Here is a 27,325-nt window from a genome sequence, read left to right on the forward strand (position 1 = left end):
TTCAGGTTTAAGACAGTGGAGAATTTTTTCCCAAATCCTAGAGGGGGTGATCTTAGGACTTGCACTGAAGTCAGAGAAACTGTTTGGATCATGAGATTGAGGTCTGATTTGTTTCCAGGTCTCAATGGTAAGGTACCGATTAAGCCTTTTCTTAGGTTAAGAGGGTTGAGACGCTGATGGTTATAACAGGCCTTTAAGAGGCATTAGTGAGGATTGAAATGAAGTGTTGTTGTTGTTAGATAGTTTATCTAGATGGTGATGAATGGTATTGCATTGTTCTGCAGTGGAAAGTGATGTTTTTAAGTATTTATATTTGAGTGGGAACCATGTCCATATGTTATGATTGAGTCATATTTATTACCCACCCCAATGTGTATTTATATATGCATATATATATTTATATGTATGTGTATATATTAGATGTTCTTTACATGTGCATACTTATATAGTGTTATATACACGTGCATATGCAGTTAGATGTTTTATAACAGTTTTTATAGTTATTGTATATATATATATATATATATATATATGTATATATATATATATATATATGTATGCTTTATATAATATAGAAAGTTTTTTTATATTCTCCATATATATGTGTGTATATATATATGTTTTTATATGCTGTCAATTTTAATATAGGTGATGCTATTGCATATATGATAGTAATCAAGATTTTTAAGTCTTAGTGTTTTCCTATACTTATATGCTTTTTTAGAACGGACACTTTAAGTGAATCTGTAGTTCCCGCCAATTTTTGTATTTAAATTGGAGTGTTTTCATTGTGTTAATGGTCTGAAGAAGCCGTATGGTGAAAGCGCTAACCTATTTTTATGCACTGCTCCATTAAATAATCTATCGTACATCATTTTGAGTATTTATTTCTACTATTTCCATTGGTACATTGGATATTGTGGATTACTGATGTTTCGTGGACTTTGAATTAATTGGTCGTTTATCTACTGTGTGTCGCTCCAGCCGCTTTGGGTTTACATTGCATTATTGTGATTGGCTTTTCTGGCAGGAGCGTTTACTCCTAATGGGCACTTTATCAAAGGATTAATTCTGATTCTGTATCATAGCTCAGAAAAATCATTTCCGTAGTTACATTAATTTGTTCGTCCAGTATCTCTGATCGAGTAATCTACAGGGAATGTTTAAAGTCTGCCAACTTATTTTATTCTCAGAAAATATGTTCCCAATAACTTCTTTCTTTCCCTTCACATCTCCAACATTTTCTGTCTATCGGAGGAAAAATTCTCTGGAGTCTACTTGGGATATAAAAATATCTACGTAAACATTTCTAAGCAAAAATACTAAATCTTCTAGAATTTGTTGTATATTTGGGAGACAGGCAAATATCAATCCATTGTTTCTTGTTGAGTTGCTTACCCATCTCTCTTCCCAATCCTTTCTAACCTCCTCTGATTCTTGTAGTTGTCATGCAATATTTTGTAATCTGTACTAATTATTCCTTTTGTAACTGCAGCTTCTGTGCTAGATTCTACTAAAAAGTCTACCACTGCTAGTCTTTCATTCAGCACCCCCTATTTCTTTCTCTTTGCCTATACTGTGATATCAATCCTTGATGCGGAAGGCAATCTCTAGCCTGCCGTCCAAATAAATTCTTAGCATCTTCCCATTCTATTACCTTTCTGTCTCTAGTTATTTGCTCCCAGTACCTTACTTCCTTTGCGAGTTTTCTCCAATAAATTTCAGCTCCCTTTTGCCTATTGTCTGTATCCCTACTTGCAGCCATCTGTATCAGCAGAATCTTCTTTCTCCTTTCCTATATTGGCTTAGTTCTTAGAATATTTTCTGCTACTTTTTGAATATAATATTCTGTATTATTATTGTTATTCTCCCTAAAGGTCTGCATCCAAAGTCAGTCTCTCCTTGTTTCTTGAGTTTTCCCCCTGTTGTCATCACCATCCCTTTCCACTTTGAATTATAGTTTTCTGCTAGTGCTATGTATAGGAGCCTTAACTGTGTAGCTGTTAAATACCTTATCAAATCAGGTAATCCTAGTCCGCCTTGTTCTGTTGGAAGAATCACCCTATCCCACTTGACACTTGCCGTCGTCCCCTTCCAGATAAAATCCTTAAGCTCTGTATTGTTATGCAAAACTTCTCTGTTTGATAAAAATATGCCTGACCTGTGTATAAGACTAATAGGACTAAAAACATTTTAACTGCTTGTATCGTACTATCCATAGCCATATAACAGAGCTTCCAATTTCTCAGTTTTTGTATTATCTTTTGTTTAGTCTCTTCCCACATATCCTTAGCTGCCACACCAGAATCATTTTTAATCCATACTCCTAAATACTTCATTTTATCATGTCCCCGTAAGTATGGATATTAATGAACCAATTCATGTGCGGGTACATAATTTACCACCATTGCTTTTGTTTTAGCTTCATTAATTTTGTATCCCATAAAGAGATGAAACTGTCCCAAAATGTTCTACAGCACTGTAATGTCCTTTTCTGGTTTTATCAGGTATAAAATAATATCTGCAAATAATGCCAGCTTTTCCTGACTACCATACCAATTATATCCTTGAATTTCTGTGTTCCTTATTTTCTTTGCCAACGGCTCTAAATATAATGCAAATAACAAAGGGGAAAGAGGACACCTCTGCCTGGTTCCTCTGTTCAAAATGAACTTAGAGAGGAACCCACCCACTTTAATTTTCACTTCTGAGCCCTCATAATTCCTCCTAATCAACCTTATAATTTTATCAAGAATGCAAATGCTAACATTGCCCTGCTCATGAAGAACCAGCTTATTCTGTCAAATGCTTTCTCTGCATCAAGACCCACCAGCAACAAGTATTTTGTTACATTATGCTTCACTGGATCATCGGTGTTCTGCTAATTTTGTCAAATGTTTGCTTCCCCTCCATAAAATTGGTTGGTGGCTAAAATAGCACTAACCCGAAATTGGAAAGCACAGACAGTAAATAAGTTAGAGGAGGTTATAAATATAATGCAGCTAGTGAAATCCCTGGATTTAGCAAGAATAGGGGGAGCGACCCTCAGAAAAAGTCCAAGCTAAATGGAGATATTGGGACTTACTGACGACCTAGCAAGGGGTATGCAAAAGCAACAGAGACCTCCGAAGTAGACATCCAAGCAACCTTCACCCCCCAACACAAACTAGGAAACACATACTTCACAAAACCAGTGTGCCATGCAATCACAGCCCTTAAGGAAAAATAACATACCCAACATACTATTAATAGGTGACTTATAGTCTGGCACACTGACATCCCATTGACTATTCTGAATAAGGAGAAGGTTACTGTGAGCTGTCTGTCGGGTGCCAGGATCCGCCACATAACACAAGCACTCAGGTCACTACAGAACAAGTAAAAATATGACTCTGTCATTGTCCATGTTGGTGTGAATGACCTGAGCCATACCTCCCTGGACTACATGAAAAGAGACATGGAAGAGCTCTCTGATCACGTAGCCCAGGCCAGTATGACCCTGACTCTGAGTCGCATCCTGCCCTCACCAAGAATGATACCACGGTATGAAGAAAAAATTATCAATTTCAACAATTGGCTAAGTTTCTGGTGTCATTCAAAGGGGATCCAGTGTCTGTCCACCTGGGATGACATGCTCAACAAGCCACGCTGCTTCCCAAGAGATGGCTTGCACCTGTCACCCTTAAGCTTTTGAATACTGGCCAAGGCTCTTGCCACCCCCATAGTGCCTTTTTTAGGCAAGGCTCAAAAGACAAACCCACCGCCGTAAATAGCACAAGTAACAAAAAACTGAGGGTAATGCTACTCAATGCCAGAAGTCTAAACCTCAAAATGCATGCACTTGAGGCACTCCTCAGTAAGGAGACAATAGACATATGTGCAGTAACAGAAACCTGGTTTAAGGCTCCAGAGAGCACCCCAGCACTGCCAAGCTACAACTCATACCATACATTTCAGCCACAGAACCCGGACTGAAATACAAAAGGTGGGGGCGTATCCATATTCATCAAGGATACCCACACCTCCAGGTTAGTGGCACAGCACGATTCTTCAGAGATCATCCACGTGCAACTAACAACAGGCAAAACTGCAATTCAAATTGTAGCTTGCTACAGATCACCTACCATGTGTCCCAGGATCCCCCATTCCACATTTCTGAAAACACTGGGAAACATAAAGGTCATACCAAATGCCCTAATTTTGGGTGACTTCAATTACCCAAACATTAACTGGGAGAACTACTCAAGTACTAACTCCCTTGCCCAACATTTCCTAGAATTTATAAACTCAAACGCCCTGGATCAACTGGTCAGCACTCCCACCAGAGGTGACAACATATTGGACCTGATCATTACCAACATGGGCGATGGGTGTTCCACACCGGAGGTCAACCCCTCGCTGGTTAGATCTGACCATAAACAAATCACTTTGGATATCCACATTCCGCCCCCACCCCCGGACAAGGAAACCACCGTGAAAATCTTTTCAAAAGCAAACTTCACATTACCTAAGACCGAGGTGGAAAGTTTCATAGTCCCCATGCTAAAGGATAATGCTGTCCAAGTTGCAAAATCCTTTACTAATGCATTCTGTGGGCACCTACAAGAATGAATGGATCATGCTATCCCAAGCAAAACCAAGAGTCACTCCTCCAAGAAAAGGAAACCAGTCTGGTGGACTCCTGCCATAAACAAGCTATACAATAGAAGGAGGAAACTAGTACAGAAAAGAGTAAAATCCCAAGAAGGGAAGACATCCCTCATCAGTATCAGCAAGAAACTACGATCCCTCATAAAATCGTCTAAGGTGAGCTTCGAAAGAAAAATTGCCAAGGACTCCAAAGATAACCACAAGGCATTCATTAGCTATGTCAAGAATCTAAGTGGCAATGCTCAGATCTGCTCGGAGTTAGTGCAGAATGGCACAAAATGCACTGAACTGACTGATATCGCCAACATCCTGGCAGACAGGTTCAGCGCAAACGTCACCACCCTCTCACCCCCAAAAGGGCCCATAACCATACCAGAAGAATGTAGAGCCCCTAAAATCACAGACACTTAGGTTAAAACATCCCTCTCCAGAGCCAACAAAACAGCATCAGTGTGACTGGACGGTGCCCCAGGCTGCATCCTACACGAGCCCAAAGATGACCTAACCCCTCACCTAAACACACTGTTCAAACTCGGCCTCTCCACAGGCTACATACCCATAGAGTGGCACACTGCAACGGTTATTCCGCTCCACAGAGGTGGAGACGCAACAAACCCCAGGAACTATCGCCCTATAAGTCTGACTAGCTTAGTCTGCAAGGCTGTGGAGCGCATCATCATGGAACTCATTAACAGAGACACTGGGAACCTCCAAACACTGGACCCTACCCAGTTCGGCTTTAAGGGAAAATCATGCCTCCTAAACCTGGTGGACTTCTTTGAGATAGTTACCAAGGCTATAGACGAGGAAAAGGTAGTACACGCAGCCTACCTAGACCTCACAAAGGCCTTCGACACCATTCCCCATTCTGGTATTATAGACAAGCTCACCAGCCTGAACATAACCCCCTACGTCACAAGATGGATTGCCAACTGGCTCACGGACAGAATGCACATGGTGAGAGTTGCGGGAGCTAGGTCCGAGTCTAAACCGGTTACAAGTGGCATTCCCCAAGGCTCAGTCCTAGGACCCCCTCCTGTTCGGCATATACTTCTCAGAGGTACAGGCAAGCACAGGAGGACTATGGCTGACCAAGGTCCCGGATGACTGCAAACTAGGGGCTATAACTGACTCTCCTGCTGACACAGACATCCTCCAAAAGGGTCTCACTGAGACGGATACCTGGTGTCAAAATCATGGCCTCAAGCTAAATGCCAAAAAAGGGCATAGTCATCCCCTTTGAAAAAAAAAAAAGTACCCACAAACTACCACATAGCTGGTAGCCCCCTAAATATGGAAGATGTAATAAGGGATCTGGGGACCCAAGTAGATAGTAATCTCTCCTTTGATAATCACATTGACAAAGTGGTTAGAAAATCCTTCTATGTGGTCCCCCTAATCACAAAAGGATTCACATCCAGATCAAAACAGGTCATTGTGCCCCTGTACTCATCAGTCATCAGACCCATCATAGAGTACAATGCCCCATTTGGGATGTAGCTTACAAGACACCTGCAACAGCTGGAAAGACCAGAGAAGTACCTCACCAAGAGGATCACTGGCCTCAAACAGATGCCATATGCAGCTTGACTGAAGAAACTCCAGCTGTACTCTTTTGCATACCGCCTACTCAGAGGTGATCTCTGCCCGACATACAAGGCCATGTCCAACCCAGAATTGGACATGCTCTACTAAGGAAAACCTTATCCCCTTGAGCCACATGCTCTAGGGATATAAACCTCACCACAACAATAAATAGGACATGCTGGAGGGATAGATTTCTGTCCCTGAGACTTCCCATACTCTGTAACAAGATTCTAATCTACATTAGGCAGAGCTCCTCGCTAACACTCCTCAAGAGGAACCTTGACAAGTGGATGGGAAACAGAAAGTTTACCCTGGGGATCACTTCACTGGCTCTGCTGGACAGAGGCACAGGGAACTAATCTAAGGGGGCGGCGAAAGCCAACACATTTTGGCTAGGCTTATAAATGCCTTCGGGCAGATAGCCTAGTACCTACATATGAACCTACAAGGATGTCATGGTTATATACTATAGAGGGGATTTAAACGACTTTAAATTTTGTTAGAGAGTTAGTTACTCTAGGATCATTGTACATGTTGAGATCAAAGGGAAAAGGCAAGATAGATGAAAATAATGAATGAATGAATGAATACTTTATTAATTGTGCTAGAGAATGTGACTCATATTCTGCTGGCTATAGGTCACATTGTAATATTTAAATTCAGTAATTTTGATGAATTGGAGAGTTAATAGTGTGAGGTTTGCCTTTTTTTTTTTTACCTTTTTTTAGATTGTTGTGAATTTTTGATGGAATTAAAGCATCTGTTGGTATGAAATGTCCGTATTAATAAATTTGGTTTTCAAAAAAAAAAGGGGGGGGTTGAGAGAGAGAGAGAGAGTCCCCCAATGCAAACTTCAGTGTTCACATACTGTATGACAAGCACGTTTAGTCATGGTGAAGAGGGTGCCAGCAAAAACCCAATACTACTATTAGGGATTTTTTTTGTGGAAGTAAGAAAAATTAACACAAGACTAGAAAATTATATTACAGAAAATGTCTAGGCTATAAGTGAAATTGCAGAAGTAGTTAATGAGCACTCATACCTGCTGCAAAACCTGTTGCAAGAAAATTGAGCCAAGGCTGCTGTGGGTAGAAGGAAGAGGAAATTATATTTGGTACTCTTATCTAAAGTATAATCCCGAAGGAGAGTTTTAAGGAGATTAAGAATAACTCCTGTGTAAAGGGGTATATTCTCAGGAGTTGAAAGAAAGAGCTGCTTTTAAGTAATGGCAAAAGGATGATTGCTACATTGTAATGTGCATGTGTTGACAAACCAAGTAAAAAGGTAGACAATATTGAATGTGGTGAGGAGGGCTAAGGCTAATATGGCCTTATACCAGGAGACCCTTGTAGAAAAAAGATGTTCTTCGTGTTTCATTGTTGCAGTCCTGACTTGTGGGATTTCCTGCTGTGGAGGCCCTTGGCCGGCCCGACTACCAGAGTAAAAATCTCCTTCCTCCCAAGGCTGGTGGATGCGCTACCCTAACGTCAGTATGCTGGGGTATAAAGGGAGCAAGTAGATGCCATGACCTCAGTCTTTTCTTGTCGCCAGTGCCCAAAGCAGTGTTTCAGTGCGTTAGTCAGTCCACACAAGAGAGAAGTCTTCTAAGTCTAACTACCCCATTAGCAAACCTTTTTTCTTGCTGTAACTCATGTCAGATATGGTTAACAATTGTCTCTGCTGTGGTAAACAAATCCCACACTGAGATTTTCATACTTTGTGTCACCTGTCTAGACCCGAATCACGATGTCCCTAGTTGTTTTTGCACCCGTTTTAGTTCCAGGACTATTAGGCATAGAGCCAAAATCTTAGCTAGGCATCCTAGTTAGCCATCTTCTTTGTATTGCTCAATGGCATCCAGTGGTCATCCCAGGGTTGAGCTCCCCAAGTGTAAGAAGGACAAGGAAAAAAGACCCAAGCTTAGGGCCTCATCATCCTCCATCTGCCAGTCTCCCAAATCTTATTACCGCTGAGGAAGGCGAGGTGCTTTTGCAGCCTCCTTCTTGACTAAGGTGGTGTTGCAAGCCTTTGAGACCCTTACGGAGTCAAACATGTTGTCAGGTCCTTCAGCTTCTGCACAGGCCTTGGCTTTTCAGTTCGTTGGTCAGGTCTGGTGTCACTCAGCAGACCTCTGTTTCCAACGAATGATCTTGTATTTGTAGACAGGAAGCAAAACATTTCCTCCCTGGAGGACAAGACCATTTCCAAGAAAATTGTTGGACCTTTGCCATTCCAGCTCCCAGGTGGATAGACACTCATTACACTGTGGCTGTGACATTATGGCAGCTTCTAGCCAAGCTGCTGTATCTGGCTTTGTCATTAGAAGGCATGCTTGGCTTGGAACAGATTCTACCAGACCATGTCAAATCCAAACTTCTGGATGCAACCCTGGATAAGCACTTCCTTTTGGCCCAAAGGCTGAGGTTGTGCTAAAAAAGATGGAAGATAAAGCAAAATCTATGCAAACTGTCAAAGACTTCCTACAAGTTCAGTCTCTTAGGTTTAGTAGGAATTTTCCCACTAAACACTGGTCCTTTCCTCAGTCAAAAAGCAGTCAGAGAAAGCCTTGGAGGAAAAGGTCTCAGAGGCAGCATCGCTCACAAAGGCCCAAGCAATGGTCTTCAGGAACCCCCAGGCAGGAGAGTTCTAGGCCACAGGGCCTTGGCAGAGAGCAGCAATGACTCTTCCTTTCCCCTACCTGTCCCCCACCTTCTCCAGGAAAGGTAGGAGGAAGACTAGTAGGAAGGTTATCCCTGTTCAAATAAAACTGGTCCCTCTCTACTTCAAACAAGTGGGTTCTGAAAGTTATCTCAGATGGTTACAGGCTCATTTTCAAAGAGCCATTAAGGTACTCAGGTTACACAGATGTTCTACAAAATCAAAGAGCAGTGGCCCTTCCTCAGATTTACAACCTGTATTCACAGAGCTCAGTGAAACCAGTGGCAGAACATCAACCAGGGAAAGGGTTCTATTCCAGGCTTTTCTTGGTGCCCAGAAAGGAAGGTTCTTGGCACCCCATTTTAGACCTGTCCACCCTCAATCAGTCCCTGCTGGTACCAAAGTTCAAAATGCTGACTCTTCAAAAACGTCTTCCCATGATAGCCCCTCGGGCCTTAATGGTCACCTGAGATCTAAAAGATGCTTACCTGCACATTCCTATAAAGGAATCCTGCAGAAGTTTTCTTTGTTTCAGAGCAGGTACCAGTCACTTTCAGTTCTCTGCACTACCCTTTGGCTTGTCTACTTCTCCCATGGTCTTCACAAAGTGTTTAGCTCCTGCAATTGCCTCCTGCAGACCAAGAGTGATCCATATTTACCCCTATCTAGACAATTTGGGGTTTGTCACAAAAGGAAATATTGCCAGCCTAGCTATCTGGAATTTTGTAAATAATTATATGTCATTTGGGAATATTAATATGATTTATATAGAAGTGTGACAGAAGGAGATACTGCCAGCACAGCTGTCTGGAGTTTTGTAAATCATTATTTGTCATTTGTGAATATCAGCAGGATGTAATTGCTTGTGTTACCATTATATTAGGACTGTATGTCATATAGTATAGACATGTGCTGAACAGATATTTTTATACACTATTGTAATTGTTTAGATGTATGTATTTAAACAGGAGATTAAATTGAAAAACTTAAGAATAGTTGAGATTGAAGTACTTTATTGCTGGGCCATAAACAAGAGATGTTATATTTCAGTTTCAGTCAATAGGGGACAGGATGTCTACACTAGGGGACTCTCTGTGTTGCCTTGAAATTGAGAGATAATTACAAGGCTTTAGATGTAGAAGTGTTTATTGTTTTATGACTTCCAAGATCTGCAAACATTTGAAGGCTATGTATTTTCACAGGGAGATGCTAAATGCTAGCAGTTTCTAGCAATGGTTGTTTTTGAGCCTGGGAACTGAAGTCAGGTGACAAAAAGTGATGATATGCTGCAAGTAGCCCAGCAGTAATATTTGGTATTATTTTAAGAAAACTCTGAGAGAGTGACTGGGCATTTTGTATCTGTCTTTGACCTGACAACATCATCAGCTGGAAGATCCATTCACCACACTTGCCTTTCTGTAATAGTAAGTCTCTAGGGTATAGTAATTTCTTTTAGATATATTACAAAAAAAACAATAAGTGGGAAGGTCACTGAAAAAACAATCAGTAAAAACAAAATGAAAACTCCAGCAAAGCTAGAACTACCACTGAGTGACCTCCCAAACCTCTTGTATCAGAGGCACATGGGATATATGCAAATGACCCTTATGAACATCAGGTGTTTCAGCTAATTGGTGATTCTGAATGCCCATGACTTGTTTTGTCATTTTAATGGACAATTTCAGGCCAATAAAGCCAAACCCCACTAGCTCGCATCACCAATTAGCTGAAACACCTGATGTTCATAAGGGTCATTTGCATATATCCCATGTGCCTGTGATACAAGATGTTTGGGAGGTCACTCAAGTGGAAGTTCTAGCTTTGTTGGAGTTTTCATTTAGTTTTTACTTTTAGATATATTCAGGAATATAGCTGAGCTTAATTTAGATGTTTTTCTTTGTCTGAGACTGTCCTGCAATGTTGTTTTAAATATTAAGTTACTGTGATGATTTATTGAGAATTTTCTTGTTTTTTTTATTATTATTTATTATTAAATATATTTAAACCTATCTTTGTGGCTGATATTTGTGAGACATATTTAAGCTCTGAGAGTATTTGCATACCTATTTAGTGGCATTGTGCAAGTCACTCCTAATAGCCTTGCTCTTGGTCAGATTACCATTTGGAGTAATAGTAACATTACACAGTAAGATCGGACACTCTTTGTTGACAGCCTTCAAGTAGCTGATAAGAGTTGACTGGTGGTAGTGAGAACTACCTTATAGTCTGGGCAAAAGGGGGCTTGTGTGTGTGTGTGTGTGTGTGTGTGTGTGTGTGTGTGTGTGTGTGTGTGTGTGTGTCAGCTACTTGGGCAGGGACATGAAGCACTGGTTGAACAGAGAGGGTGCTGGAGGTCTTGGTTTATCCACTCAGCTGAGATCTCAACCCTATAGCTGTGCCAGTGAGGAGTCTTATTGGGGATCTGGAGAAAGAGGGGGAATCCAGCCCCAGACTGACTGTGGTCTCTGTGTCCTCTTAAGGGAAATTGGACTTTACTATGTGCGTATTGTCATCCTCCCAGTGTGTACATCCCCCACTGTTGCCAGTGGTGAGGATTGAGGCTCCTTGATTACTGGGATAGTGCTGGGGCATCACAGGGTTCACCATAATTCATCGCAAATCCAACACAGACCCATCCATCAGGATAGTTTTCCTGGGGGCTGTTCTAGATTTCTCCCTTCAAAAAGCCTTCCTCCCTCCAGAAAAGGTCTCCTTCCTGACTCAGTACTTCCAAAACATTATGCAGAGGCAGTGGCTCTCAGCCAGGGAATTCCTCAGAGCATTAGGCTACACTGCATCTTGTATCCTCATGATCACCCTGGCCAGGCTACACATGAGGAAGCTCCAGTGATACCTCAAGAATCTATGCTGTCAGCACTCAGTCCCTGTGGACAGAAATTCATCTGTTCACTTGCTTTAAGGAGGCATTTGCATTGTGGGACTTGGGCATGTGCCCAAAACCCGGGTCTCCTCTTCAGGTTCATCCCTCAGGGCCAAACCCTAACCTCAGACGCTTCAGAAAGAGCCTGGGGGACTCTCCAACATCTTCAGTCTCAGGGCAGATGGGAAAATTGGTTCAGACACAAGCACATAAATTGAAAAGAACTGATGGCAGTGCAAAAGGCCTAGTAGCTTTCAAAGATCAGTGGAAATCAGGGGTCCTGCCTGTAAAAACAGACAACACCCCAGTCATGTGGTACATAAACAGGTAGGGCACCCATTCTTGCCCTCTTTGTCAATTAGCAATGCAGGTCTGGAGGACAGCTCACTCTCTGGGTTGCATCTCATGGCACAGTACCTCAAGGGACTCAAAACACACTAGCAGATCATCTCAGCAGACACTTGATGGATCCCCATGAGTGGCATCTGCACTGGGAAACATTTCTCAGCATAGTCCAAAAATGGGGATCTCTACAGATAGACCTCTTTGCCACCAAAGAAAATGCTCAGCTGAAAAGGTTCTGTTCTAGGAGCAAACTACCCACAGCCTGGAGGACGGATGCCTTCTCCTCCCTTTGGAGCCTCTTGTTCCTTTACGCATTTCCTCCCCTGCCTCTTCTTCCAAGGGTCCTCTTAAAATCATGGAAGAAACCCCAAGGGTCATCCTGATAGTCCCAGATGGTCCAGGCAGCACTGGTGGTATCTGCTTCTAGGTTTAACCTACAAAAATCCATGGCATTTACCTCAGGGAGTGGACCTTCTGACTCAGGACAAGGGGAGGTTTGTGCACCCCAACCAACACTCTCTCAAACTCTCACCATGGATAATTCCCCAAAATACTACTCTGAGCATATCCTAAGCAGACAAGTTCAAAACATTCTCAAGGAGGCTAGAAGGCCTAGAATGAGGAAATCATACTCAGCCAAGTGGAAAAGATTCTCCATTTGGTGTCATCAGCAAGACCTCAGTCATACCTCAGCCAATATCTCTGCATTCTAGATTACCTGGCTACCCTGGTGGACAGAGGCCTATCAATTCATGCCTCTGCCATTTCATCTCACATCCCTACTCTTCCTCCTAACTTTTCTCACCCCCCGATGAAACAATTCCTTAGATGAGTGTTTCAAATGAGACCTCCCAGGAGACAGCCCACACCTCCATGGGACCTCACTTTTGTTCTAGAAAAATGGCCGCTATCCCACTTTGAACCAGCACCTTCTGCTGGTCTAAAATTCTTAACCTGGAACATTGCCCTTTTACTTGCTATCACCTTAGCTAGGAGGGTTTTTGAGCTGCAAGCTCTCATGGTAGTGGTACCATGTCTCATATTCCACCCAAACAGACTATCACTCAGGACTACTCCAGCCTTTATGCCCAGGTTGGTCACGGACTCATTCTTGAATCAAGCTGTACACTTGCCCATCTTCTTCCCCAAGCCTCAAAACCAGGGGAAAGGGATTCTTCACTCCATAGATGTGCACAGACAGCTTTGCTACTATCTTGAGAGAACTAAATCTTTCAGAAAAATCAGACCAGCTCTTTGTGTCCTTTACCATTGGCTCTGAAGGGATCTCTCACTGTATTTCCTTTGTTATAGCCTTCACGGCAAAAAGCCTCCTGAAACTTTAAGGACTGACTCTACTTGGGCCACTTCTACCTCTGCTGCCTTCCTGAAAGGTGTACCTACCAAAGACATTTTGGAAGCTGCTGTCTGGTCATTTGTGCATACCTTTACCAAACACTACCATTTGTCAGCCTTCTCCAAGTCTAGAACAGAATTTGTCACTGCCATCTTGCAGGGCATCCTCTCTTTTCCATAATCTACCTTTCACCCTCATCTCAGCTTTGGGAATCATCCCACAAGTCAGGACTGCAACATGAAACGTGCAACATGAAGAACATAGTACAGTTGTGTACACTTACCATAAATGTAGATGTTGGAGGGTATCCACTGTTGCAGTCTTTTTTCCCTGCCTCTTTCCCCCTTTTTGCTTACAGTAGTAGTCTATTTCAGTTTTTTTCACTAACCAGGGGACCCACTGGGTGTTTACCCTGCAGGCCCCCTTTTCTCTAGCTTTATCCCTTGCTTATGGTTCATCCTGGGTGCTCCAACTTTCTTAGGGGCAAGAAAAAACTAAGGTTATAGCATCAGCTGGCTCTCTTTATACCCCAGCGTACTATCATCGGGGTAGGGCATCCACCAGCCTTGGGAGGAAGGGGATTTTTACTCTGGTAGGCAGGCCAGCCACAGCAGGAAATCCCACAAGTCAAGACTGCAACAGTGAATACACTCCAACATCTACATTTATGGTAAGTGTACACAATTGTACTTTCTCCAGTGATGAAAGGGTGAGATGTCCTTAGCTGATGAAACACACCTTAGGAAAGAGTTAAAGAAGTCCCAAAATTAAAGGGTGAGAGAATATTGACATAGATGGTAGTAGTAAAGGAATTACATAATATAAATTCCCCTGAAGTAATGAGGGCCACAGCAGTGGCAGTAGTACAGTAAAGAGTGGAGAGGGCGTTTTTCCAACTGGGGGGAGGAAGATATGTTATCCCAAAGAAGCAAGGATATATTAGAAATGTTTGGTAACTGTTATGTAAGGCTATACTCAAGAACAGTGGACTGCCGAGAAGAAGAAAAAGAAGAAAACTGACAGGTTGGTACTTGGCTGCATTGCAGTTTCTTTGAGTGCATGAACAAATAGGGAAGTCTTATTGGCTGACATTAAAGAAGAAAAGTTGAGGGAAGTCATTAAAAAGGTAAGATTTCCCAAATATTTTAAAGACTTGTTTGACTAGATATACCAAGATTTAGAGGTAAAAATAGAAGTGCTGGGGGAGTTATATGAGTGCATAAAATTAAGCAGGTGTACAAGGCCAGGCTGCCCACTCCTTTTCACACTGTACTGAGAAACATTGACATTAGCAGTGAGAACTTCTGATAAGATAGGATGTAGTTGGGGATCCCTAGAGCTGAAGTTACCTTTGTGTGAAGATGAACTAGAACTGAAGTTACCATTATGTGAAAATGATGTTATAGCTGCACTCAAATCAGGATTTCTAGTTAGGTCGTTCATGGGACATAATGAGCTTTGGGAACTTTCTGGTTACAGATTTAATAAGACAATAATAAATTTGTATAAATCTAAAACTGGCAGACAACTTGAGGAATAGATGTCTACAAATGTGGGGAGAGGAGAGAGAGAAATATCAGGGTGTTTTGTTAGCCCCTTGCTATTCAGAGTCCAAAAAGTATCATATGACTTGGATTAGCTAAGTTGCACTCAGACTTGCAAAAATTGAAACAGTTCAGTTTTGTGCTTGACCACAAAGTACAAGTAATGCATTGGCATCTACATCCCCATGTTTTATACAAGGCGCAAGCTTTTTGGGATCCCCTGGAGACCAAGGTAATTGTGAGACTGAAAGACTGGATGAGGGAATTTATATTATTAGCTGGAAAGCAAAGAGATGTGGGACAGAGTTGTACTCCTGAAGGAGAAGGGAAACCTGAGGTTTCCCAATATTCCAATATACTTGAAGGAAGTCAAGTTTCCTTTATGGCAAGGTGTCAAGCAAATCGGTGTGCACCCAAATGGAAATAAAGTAGACATCTTTGAAGTGTTTTGCAGGATAAAGGCAACAACAATAGTCCATCTAGTGTTTGACATAATGAATGGTGTGATTAATAATCTTTTACGGAAAGAAAGGTTGAAACGATGGAGATGTAATATTCTTCCAACAGAACAATGAGAGATGTAAGAAGAAACAGTCCCATGGTGGATAGCAGGTCTGGAATAACAGGTACATTACTGAGACCAACTGATGGTGAGAAAAAGAATTTTGAATTGGGCTGAGATACCGATGAAATTCCAGGTAGGGCAAGACTAAAAAATGATGTGTTAACAAAAGAATTGAGGGAAATGAGCTGGGTTAAAAATGAGTAGCAAACCAGGCTACTGTGAGGTGGATCTTGATGCCCCTAATCTCCGAGAAGAGTAGAAAGAGGGACTATCTCAGAATTGTTTAGGATTTTCCAGTAAGAACATCTGGAGGTGGGAGGAAAAGTGAGGAAAAAATGGAGTGCAACAGTTTGTGAAGAAATTGAAAGGGTTAAAGGTTTGCCTAATGCTACACAAAGCAAACAGAGCAAGAAAATTCTTACTTGAAAGTATTTGCACAAGTATTTGTATACACCATAAATATTGGCAAAAATGTACCTTGCTGTAGAGATTTATTGTTGGAGGTGTGAAACACAGAAACAACGTGACTGGAATGTATTTTGTGGATTTGACAAGCTCCAGATTTTCAAGAAGGAGCAAACGTGAAGCATTTCTGGGAGATATTTAATTAGCTCCAGTAAAACTGACAGAAAAAGGACATTTCTTGGAGTTGGAACTATTTTAGGAGGCAGATAGTAGTTGGGAGGAATTAATGTGATTAATCTTGCCCTTAGCAAAGACAGCTGTAAATAGGAAGCAGAAGAAGAGAGAGACTCCTACTTTAATGGAGTTGAAGAAATTAAGAGTAAGGGAAGATGAAGGGCTTCTTAAAGAACAGAAGCAATGGTTTGTGAAAAAAATGGATGCCCTGGCTGTGCTATTTGGGCAGGTAAGAAGCAATGGAAATTCAGTGCAGTACAGCTAAAGGATTCTCCGTTAACACAGCATCACAACATTATAATACACTTTTGGTTTCTTTTTAAGAAAATATTTATAATTTTGTAATTTTAATCTATGTAGGTGGATAACAGAAAGATTTTAAAGAAAGAGTGCCTCTTTTAAAGATTATGTGAAGTTATGCTATTGATGTAATAGCATGGCACAGCAGATTATTTTTGGGTCATTAAATCATTCGTTTCTGGATATAGGTGAATAGAATATAGTTTTATGTCAATAAATATGATTTTTCACAAAACACTGGATATTATTCTAAAGTAGAATATATGAAATGTTTGTATTAAGTGTTTTTAGATTACTGTTTTACAGAGCTGGGTTGTGACTTCTGTATTAGATAGCCTGGAGTGTAATTACACATTCCTGAGATACTGGCAGCATGCATGGGAAATGCAAAATTTGTTGTTTGTGTTTAGAAGTAAAATTTGTTTTGTTGTTTATAGTAGTATAAGGCACAAGTAGCAATATCTAAAAGAGACAAGTTTGCAAAGAAATGAGCATCCGAATTTGACAAAGAATGAATTTCCCGGTGGACTTTCAGCAGAATGGCAGGGGCAAATTAAGAGGAGAGTGGTTATGCTGATTACAAGAGGGGCACTAGCAGTGATTAAAGTACAGTGGTAGATGTACGGCAGTAAGAAGTTATTTGCAGGGGAGGAGGGTTATGAAATGTATATGTTACATTACACGGAAAACTACTGTTCCAGAGCTTAGAAACATTTTGGGAGAAATAGTAAGCTTTCAGCAGGAATTATTACTTATGGTCAGAGAATGGAACCCGATTTATAATAGGGAAGATGTATCAGGAGCTCCTGTAAGGGAAATTAAACAAAAGAAGATAGTTTTATAAAGATGTCTGTGAGAATATTTGATATGGAAATGTGAATTCAGTAACAAGGAATCAGACAAAATGTACAGATTATTTCCCAAGATGCAGTAACGGAGATACACTAGAAAGGAATTATTTCTCTGGTCCACATGTATTTAATTGGAAAACTTTGAAACCCATCGAATAACTGTACCATATCGTGCACCAATAAAATCTAAGGTAAAGATACAGGGAAAATGAGATGCTTGCACTTTCCTACTTACTTATTAGCGTTTGCGTACCAGAATTGTCCATCTGGGCATACGTTGCCACTTTTCAGCGAAGGTCTAGGGAGAAGAGCACCAAGTGTAGTACAAGGAGCAGATAAGAAAAATTACAGTGAATTGAAGCAGTTTAACAATGAATATAAATGCAACATACATTAAAACATAGAGTTTTAGAAAAAGCAATACATTTTACTAGATACATTTTTTTAAGTTCATGGCTGTACTTATCTATTAAAATGAGTAATTTAAGGAATAGGTAGTGGAAATGACTGAGAGTTGTTATAGACATTTCATTATAGATAGCTAGTAAGTGGAATAAATTGAAAATGGGGATTTAAAACATGGTAAAATAGCAGAGAGATTGCAGAAAATAAGCAACGGGGATTGTTTAGAGGGGCTGACAAAGGGTGAAGTATTGCAGACTAAGGAGAATCTCCCAGGATAAGAAGAGCAACTACAGGTGTTAAAGGAAAAAAGGGGAGTATTTAGAAAAAAGGAAGCAACAGTCTTTTGATAATTGCTCTAAAGTGCCAAAGCTTTTAGCATAGTGGTTTAGGCAGCAGAAAGCGTTGGTTGTCCGATTTAAAGGCCCTGTGACAAGAAAACTAACTAGAGATCCTGTAAAGGTATTAGAGATACATCAGAAATGTTATACAAATCTGTAAAAAGCAGAGGAATGGGAAACCTAAAAGGCACAAATGGAAATATTTATAGCAGATTTAGTTAATCCAGAGTTGGAGGATGATGAGGCTCGAGTTAATAGCTAAGACCGGAAAAGATGATGAAATAAAAGTAGTGCTGCAAAATCCTCAGCGATGTCTCCAGGAACAGATGGAATTTCTCTGAAGAGTTGGAAGTTACGAGGGAAGAAATTTATAAAGATCTGGAAGGTGTATTTAGAAGGGGGAGGAGGAGCACCAGCATCTTGGGAGAAAACTGTGGTCGCTGTATTACACATGAGTAAAGACTCTTCAGATCCAGCTTCATGTACGGCCATCACATTTTTAAGTCATGATTGTAAAGTATTTGTATCCACACTAGTCAAAGGAATGAAAATGTGACACCAAAACTGATACACAGATCCTTGAAGTTTTGTGGAGGGGAGGTAAACATTTGATCACATTAATAAAATTATCCAGAAGGAGTGTAGTGTAAGAAAACACCACTGTTGTTGGTGAGTCTTGATGCAAAGAGAAGCTTGTATACCCTGGCTATCTAGATGATAGAGTTGGGTTTTATGAGTAGGGCAATGATAGCATTTGTGTTCCCTGGCAAAATAAACAGGGTTCAGAGGTTCATAGGTTGGTACTAGGCTATCGGCCCTAGGGCCTGTACATGCCTAGCCATAACAATTCCCTGGCTATTTCTTCCCACACTATTTACTTCCCTGGACCCCTGTCTAGCTGTTGAGACTGACGTGATCAGATAATAATAATAAAATGTACATGTGAATGGAGGGAAGCGGTGGTTAGGCATCCTTTCTAACAAGCTGTGCTAGAACATAGGAGCCAGGCTGGGATGCCCTAGTTCTCCTTTATTTGGTTTATATTTAGGGTCATTAGCAAAGAAAAATAAGGGATTTATGAATTTAAGGATACAGCCGGTATAGTAATCAGGCATGAAATTATTCATTTACACATATGCTTATGGGACATGGCAGGATGAAATATTTAGATGTATTGGTTAAAAATTAGTTTAAGATATGTGTAGGAAGAGCCTAAGTAGACAATACAAAAAATGTGAAACTGGAACAGCTTGATTATGGAAATTAATGGTGAGATACAAGAAGTAAAATGTTTAGTCCATTTAGTCTTGCATACAGTTCAGGTATATTTTTTTGAACCAAAGGAGAAGTTGCAGATGACAGTAAAGATTTGAAGGGATTTCTGATTTTCCCCCATAAAATAAGAAAGTTTAGGGTTACCTGATTTGAAGGGTCTATATTATATCCTCGAACGCTTAAAAAAGCGAACGCTGATTGATCGAACTTATTTTCGTGAAACTTCAAAATATCGAAGCAGCAGAAATTCACATTTTTCCTAGGGAAAGAATTCAGTTGTCCGTTTCTGTTGCTTCGGTATTTTCAGTGTTATGGTGGAAAGTTACCGGTCGGATTCAGGTAAGTGTGCGATTGTGTGGATGTGAGTGTTAGGGTTAGGGCTCGGGTTAGGTGTGTGTGCGATTGAGTGGACATGAGGGTTAGGGCGGATTTAAGTGAGTTAGGGTTAGGGAGCAGGTGAGCTGAGTGTGCGACAGTGACGGACCTTAGGGTTAGGGTTTGGGTTAAGGTAAGTGTGTAGTTAGTGGTGTGTGCATAGTTTAATGTAGGGTTAGGTATCAGATTTTAGGTGTATGTGTGTGGATTTCTCTTTGTTTGGTGTGCTTGTGTTGTGTGTATGTGTTTTGGATCAGCGATTTTTTTTCCCTGGGGAAAAAAATCGCTGATCTGACAGTTCGAGATTGTAAGCTTTCGCTTAAATTAGGTCGATCAATCAGCGTTCGCTTTTTTAAGCGTTCGATGATATAATATAGACCTGATTTGAATGGGTGCTTTATAGCTATGTAGTTAAGACTCATATACATAACTCCAGCAGAAAATTATAAATCAAAGTGGAAAATGATTTTTATGAAATGTGAGGAGAGTTTAAGGGAGAGGGAAAGACAGACAGAAAGAGACAGAGACACCAGGCTTTTGGGTGGGATTCCTTAAGGAGAATTGTAACCATAATGAAAATTATATATATAAAGGAGAAAGTATTCTAAGAACTAAGCTTAGGAATGGAGAAAGGAGGTTTAACCAGTAGGAATGTTGGCAAATAGGATTATAGAAATAGGTGCGAGGGGGTAGAATTTATTAGGGGAAACTAGCAAAGGAGCCAAGGTTTTGGCAGAAACTAACTTGGGAGAGAAAGGTAGTTAAGTGGAATAAGGCTAAGCAGGAATTTGGACTGCAAGTGAGATTGCCTTCCATATCAGGGATTGATAGAGTATAGGCAAAGAGAAAGAGACGAGTCGTAAGTGAGAGACTAGCTCTGGTAGAATGTTTAGTTGCTCACAGAACAAAAGATGCTATTAAAAAGGGACAATTAGTAGGGCATATAGAATGTTCCATAATAAGAAGAATTAATCAGAGGAGGTTAGAATCAAGATTGGGAAGAAAAGAATAGAAAAGCAATTTATGAAGGAGCAGTAGGGAGGAAATATGTAGGATTGCCAAGTATGCAGCAAAATCTAGAAGGCTTAGGATTTTTCATGGAAATGTTTCATATACAATTTTTACTCCAGTTAGTCTTCTGAGGATTTTCCTCCGGTAGATAGCAAATGTTGATGAGATAATTGGGATTTTTGTTTGGGGGGGGGGGGGTGTAACAAGTTGGCAGATTTAAAAAATTCCTTATAAGGGTATTTTAACAGGTATAATGAAAAGACAAAAATGCACTACTCTGGTTAAGTTCCTGAGAGGTACAAGTATACAAACCAAAGTAAAAATAGCAACCTCAGCAGACAAACACCATGGCCGATAGTATAAGTTCCTTAAATGTTTAATCAAACCATTAATAGAATTAAAATGGAATAAAAACATAATCAAACCATAAATAGAATAAAAACAGGTGACCGCTTTCGCATTCACAATGAATGCTTCTTCAGACATAAAACTCACTCAACTGAAAATACTTTTAAAAGAACATGTAACCAATCGTAGCCCATTACGTTTCGAAACAGGATGTTGTCAACAATGATAAAAATATTACACAAAATTAAATGAATATAAAAACGTATGTATATATGCTTCATGAAAAACAAACATTCTCATGCAGGGTACATAAATAAGCTTTCAAATAACAGATCATAATAATTGCTAAAAGATTTAAAAAAAGCTGTTTTGTAAAGAACATCTGATAGTGCTTTACTGAGAACATTCATGTTTACTTCAATCATTATTAGGGAGGTATTTTATGTTTTGAAATTTTGTTGTATGCCAACAGGGCTAGTCTAAGAAAGGATATCACTTTTAATGAATGTGGTTACTTCCACCTGGGTAGGGCATGCCCTTTTACTGCCCTCAGAGGATCATCTGCCGGAATAAACTGTTGAAAATTGTTATAAGGTCTCTTTATTGTGTTTCATCTCATGGGCAGCAACCAGAGAACTTCCATCTTCAACCATTTCTGTAATGACTGACGTGACCATGATGAAAGGTGTCATCCTCGCTAATTAACTCCCTGAAGGAGAGGAGGTTCATTTCTCAGGGATTGCAGAATATCACTGATGTATCATCAGTTTTGTCACTGAGAAGTTTAATTATTTTATGTACAGTACCTAGGTATATGAGTATCCATTGCATACCAAGAATTTTAATCGTGAGAATGTAAGTGCAAACAGAGGGAATATAAATACTAATTCCAAGATTAATATATCATGAGTGTACTCCCTGATGTTTGGTGCAGTGATGCTACAATTAAGGTATACATAAGTATAAGGGGTTTGTGAGCCACAGTCCCCCCACCCCCCAATATTTTGAGGGGTGCAAGGTGTTTAGATGCTTAAAAAATATAATAGTGGATTTTGGAGTTTGCCTCTTTTTTTACTGGAAACAAACCTGAGTTTTTGAAATGTTGAGACTTGTATTATCAGGTCTCGGTCTTCCAATAGGATATCTAGATGTAAGAACTTTAAATGCTGAAAGCATAAAAATAAATAAATATTTTGTGAATCATCTATTTTGACTACAAGCTTCCTATGGAGGCCCACTGGGACAAAATTATGGATTCATTCCTGTCAGTGTTTATATGAGCTTTCTTAACCTTTCATTGGAGGCACTTCACTTAAGACTCGCTGTGAAAATGTTTTGTCATAAGTGAAGATGGTAAAGAGGAGTAATTGATCTTGCAGTGGAATTTTTTTTTTTTTTTTGAAAAATCTTGCAATTCCATAACCATTGATGGAAAAGCTAATAGGTTCATAGGTTCATACTAGGCTATCTGCCCTAGGGCATTTATAAGCCTAGTCAGAGTGTGTGTGGCTTTCGCCACCCCTTGGAATGAGAATACTATGCCCATTTAGGGTTTAGTTTACTGTGCCTCTGTCTAGTAGTGACACAGAGATGACCCCCGGGGTAAACCTACGATCTCCCATCCACTCGTCAAGGTTTCTCTTGAAGAGAGTCAGTGAGGGGCTCTGCCTAACATGGACTGGGATTCTGTTCCAGAGTGTAGGGAGCCTCTGGGTTATGAATCTGTCCCTCCAGCACGTCCTATTTATTTCTGTGTTGAGGTTCAAATCTCTCGTTCTCGTGGCTCTGGTGGATTTGGATTTTCTGAGGTTGGACATGGTTATTGAAATCTTTAATGGCCTTCATTCTGCAGTAAATTGTTAGTGTTCAGCACAAAACTGGCTCTGGTACATGACACTTGCTTGATGATCCTGGCAAACCAATTTTTTTCCCCAAACTTTACTAATTACCAAGCCACTCCCATACTCAGATGCCCCATTAACCCATTCCTAGCTCTCTTCTTCATTTGAGAGATGAGCACTGGTAAGCCGTTATTCACAGGATGTTTGAGTTTTATGTTAATAACCTAAGACTCCCATCTCTGGCAGCTGATATGCTGAAACACCTATGCTGTCTCTCCAGTTCTCATGCAGACTTCTACACATATGTGCTTGGAGCTACAGCTTATACATGGCTTGACTTGATGACATGGTTTTGTGCCTGGTCCATCTCACTTTATGCCGTATACTTCTTTCAGCAGAAAGTCCATGCAATGAAACAGGCCATATTATTATCTTCCCCTAAAATGAGAAAATTAGCATCATTTGGTCACATCCACCCTCCTGAATTGGATTATCTATAGCTCTAGTCACAAGCAGGTCTTTATTCTTTTGCAGCACGTAGCCAACTGTCTGTCTGCTGCATTCAGCCAGATCTGGGGAGCCATCTTTTCCTCACAACGGCAGCTAAAAAAGAGGCTTTTGGCTTTAGTGAAAACTGGAAGGAAAAAAAAAACTTGTGGAAACAATTCCCTAAGAATCGTTTTAAAAATAAACGTGATCAAGTAGGTATTAAGTGAAAAGTTTGGAAAATGTTCACCCATCTATAATTCTCCCATTAAAGTACAGACAGTCTGTTCCACCATCACCCCCCACCTCCCTTTACAGGTGTTCCTTCTATATCACTGCATTACTTATGAGTAGATACTTGATATAGAGAGAGGTAGACACAACATGCAGCTAGTAAAAAGCACGAGAGGTGAATTTCTTGGCATCATGTCACAAACACATAATAAGCCGGTTAAGATTGACAACCCAATCATAAACCTATGTGTTTGAAACATCATAAGAGTAGTTTCCAAGAAGAAATTCTTCTAATACTATGGATACTCCATCCTCCCATATTTTTGGAGACGTTTTGTGTAGCCTACTTGCTTGAAATTGTGTATTGTTATTGTGTGCATACAGTATTACAATCAGCAGTTATTTGAAAATAACTTCACTTGATTCCCCAAATCAGTAATCAGTTATTGTACTGAGGTTTAACTTGGTTTTATGGCCTCAGGCAATATTGCTTTTGAGTATAAGGCTCATCTTACTGATGGAGGAGTACTTCATGCATTATTCTTGTGTGGGGGGCCTTCAGCTGTTTAAAATAATTTGGAAGAAGGAATGACAGTGAATAGAAGCCCACTTGCCATGCAACTGCAAGAGTCTGGCCAGTAAATATGATGAGCGATAAATATGTGTCATGCATAGGCTGCTTTATAGATGTGTGCATTTGTTGGGAGGGTAAATAGCTAAAGGCATGAACAGAATTTACATTCGTCATAGTTTCATGAATGAGCACTTACTTCTGCATAACTGTTGACAAATGGTCCTTCTCTTGAAATGATTATTCTTGACACTATTGTAGTTACATGCCTTACCAGATGCATTTCTTTAATATGTAATGTTTTCTGCTGTTTAAATGACAGGAAACTCTGGCAGTGCAACGCTTGGCCCTCACAGACATTCTGCAACAGTTGCTGAAGGAGAAGAAGCAGAGAGAAGAAGAACTGCGAGAAATTTTGGTATACTTCCTGATCAGTTAATCCTTCTTGTTTTTTTAGCTGTGTGCACTTGTTTTCTGCTCTTGCCCTTCCTAACTTCACATTCTTTGCCTCATATTTAGTAATTCTGTTCAGAATGTGCGGATGTTAAGCAACTGTGAATGTAGGTTTATGCACTTATTGGAAATGCACTTCACAAACTGTTATGTTATGTCCCATCAACTGGAGTTTGAGTATCATTGACTTGATAGACTAAAGAATTAAAAAGGATTCAGTTTTGTGATAGTCTGATGAGATCTTCCAATATCCAACCTGGCGTCATTGTGATCATATTGATCCATCTCATTGCAGTCTTCCTATGCACCTTGTACCCTCAATCTTTCCAGTCGTATCTTTTTCAGTGATCTTTTCCTTCGAACCATGTGACCAAAGTACAAGAAATGCAGTTTCATCATTAGTGTTTCAAGTGGCATTTAAAAATCAAAAGAAAAACGAGTTGAATGGTAGGAGACCAGGTCTGAAGAAGGTGGAATATTTTTACCACTGAAAGCGCTTACCATATTAAAGTTTTTAGTTGCTTTAGCATTACGTTATTCGTATTTGCTTATTTCAGCTTTCTCCTACCATTCAACTCGTTTTTCTTTTGATTTTTAGTGGTTTTTTTGGTTTTCTTGTTTTTTTTCAAGTGGCATTTCCCATTTAATTTCCTCTGTGACTTATTGGTCTGTCTCGTCTGTTGCACACGCAGGATTCTTCTCCAGCACCACATTTCAAATGAGACAGTCTTCCTTTTTATCTTGTTTCTGGATTGTGCATCTTTCGTAGCCGTCATTGACAAAAGAGAATATGAGAATCTGAACTAGTCTTGTCTGTGTGCCGTTACTTTTGAATGTTTTCTCTAGAGACTTCATAGCCATCTTGCCCAGCACCAAATTACATAATATTTTTTGTGTGTTGTCGAGTCAGTAATCACAAGGGAACCCAAAAGGTTCATATGCCAAACCATCTCAATTTCTTCTCCATCTGAATTTATCAATGTTATCAGTTGACATAATCTTCGTAGTCTTCATGTTCGGTTCTAGTCCCATCCTTTGACTTTCTTCTCCGTCTTTCCTCGGTAGATGTTGCATATCTTCCTTTGTTTCAGTCAGCAGTGTTGTGTCATCAGCATACCTCAGATTGTTTCTCAGTCTTCCACCTACATGTATTCCAATGTTATCCTCCTCTAAAATAGCTTTTTGGAATATGGCTTTGGTATACAGATTAAACAAATATGGCGACAAGACGCAGCCCTGTCATACACCTTTTCGAACTGAAAACCAACTTGTGTTTCTGTATTCCATTCAAATTGTAGCTTCTTGGTCATAAAGATTTTTTTATTAACTGTACGACTTGTTTTGGTATTCTCATTTGCAATAAAGTTGTCCATAGTTTTACAATTTTGACACAGTTGAAAGACTTGCTATAGTCGATAAAGCAAAAATAAATAGGTTTCTGATATTCCTTAGACTTTTCTAATATCCATCGAGTATCAGCAATGATATCTCTTGTCCATCTTCCTTTTCTGAATCCTGCTTGAAATTCTGGCAATTCTCTAAGTTTGACTGCAAGAGCCACTGTATTATCTATAGCAAGATTTTGTTTCCGTGAAAAAGTAGAACAATTGTCCAGTAGTAGCCACATTCCTTGCCATCTCTTTCCTTATACATCAGTACAAAAATAGATCTTTTCCAGTCTGTTGGCCGCTTTCTTTCTTTCCAAACTTGTTGACACAATTTGGTCAACGCAGCAACAGCTCCATCAGGTCCTTTAATGAGTTCTGTTGGTATTTCATCTACTCCAGGGGCTTTGTTGTTTGACAGGGCATCAATTGCTGCAATAACCTCTCTGAAATTCTCTGGTTCTTCTTCCATTAAGTCTTCATTTTTATACTCCTTGACCGCTTCATTTGAATAGAGATTCTCGGTATATCTCCTACATCGTTCTTTAATTCTCTCAGGCTTATTCAGTATCTTTCCATCAGCATCTTTGAGCATTCCCATTCTTGGTTGAAATTTCTGCCTTGTCCTTTTGATGTTCTGGAAAGCAAATCTGGCTTTCCCACATACATGTTCAGATTCGATCTGCTGGCAGATAGTGCTGAAATATTGTTCTTTGCTCCTTCTAATTTCTTGTTGAAATAACTGTTTCAAACATGTCATCTTTTTTGATCACCGGATATTTTGGCTTTTCTTTCTTTCTTCTGCTATCTTTTTAGCTTCAGATATCCAGGATTACTCTTTTTAACTCACTTTGAAAGTGTTGTCTGGGCTCCCTCTGTTATTGTTGTCTTTTTGTCAAACCAAAGCTCTCTGGGAACTTTAAATTGGTTAAGTCTTCTCCATTGTTCCTTAGGTATGTTATCTGAATCATAATCTGCCATGGGTGTCTGAGTAACTCTTTTCTTTCATAACTTCACTTTGATTTTACAGACCAGAAGTTCATGATTGGTGCTGCAGTCTGATCCTGGACTTGTTCTAGTTGTCATGACTGCTGACTCTTCTGTCTTTGGTTGACACACATATAATCTGTCTGATTTCAGTAAATCCCATTTGGTGATGCCGACATGTAAAGTTGATGCTTATGATGTTGAAAGAAGGTATTCATGATTGCCTGACTGTTGACTGTGCA

The 27,325-nt window shown here is 40.0% G+C and overlaps 1 protein-coding gene across 1 annotated transcript in view; it reads left to right on the forward strand.

Annotated features, from left to right (window-relative positions):
• The window catches only part of LRSAM1 (leucine rich repeat and sterile alpha motif containing 1), a gene marked incomplete in the record, with an annotated part of 1,381,442 nt that overhangs the window by 1,092,180 nt on the left and 261,937 nt on the right, over positions 1-27,325 (forward strand). The window contains 1 exon segment of the mRNA XM_044058294.1: positions 24,581-24,676. Within this exon segment, the coding sequence (XP_043914229.1) occupies positions 24,581-24,676 (96 nt within the window).

This window comes from Protopterus annectens, chromosome 16.part0, assembly GCF_019279795.1.
Source record: "Protopterus annectens isolate FY-2018-M chromosome 16.part0, PAN1.0, whole genome shotgun sequence".
Classification (NCBI taxonomy): domain Eukaryota; kingdom Metazoa; phylum Chordata; order Ceratodontiformes; family Protopteridae; genus Protopterus; species Protopterus annectens.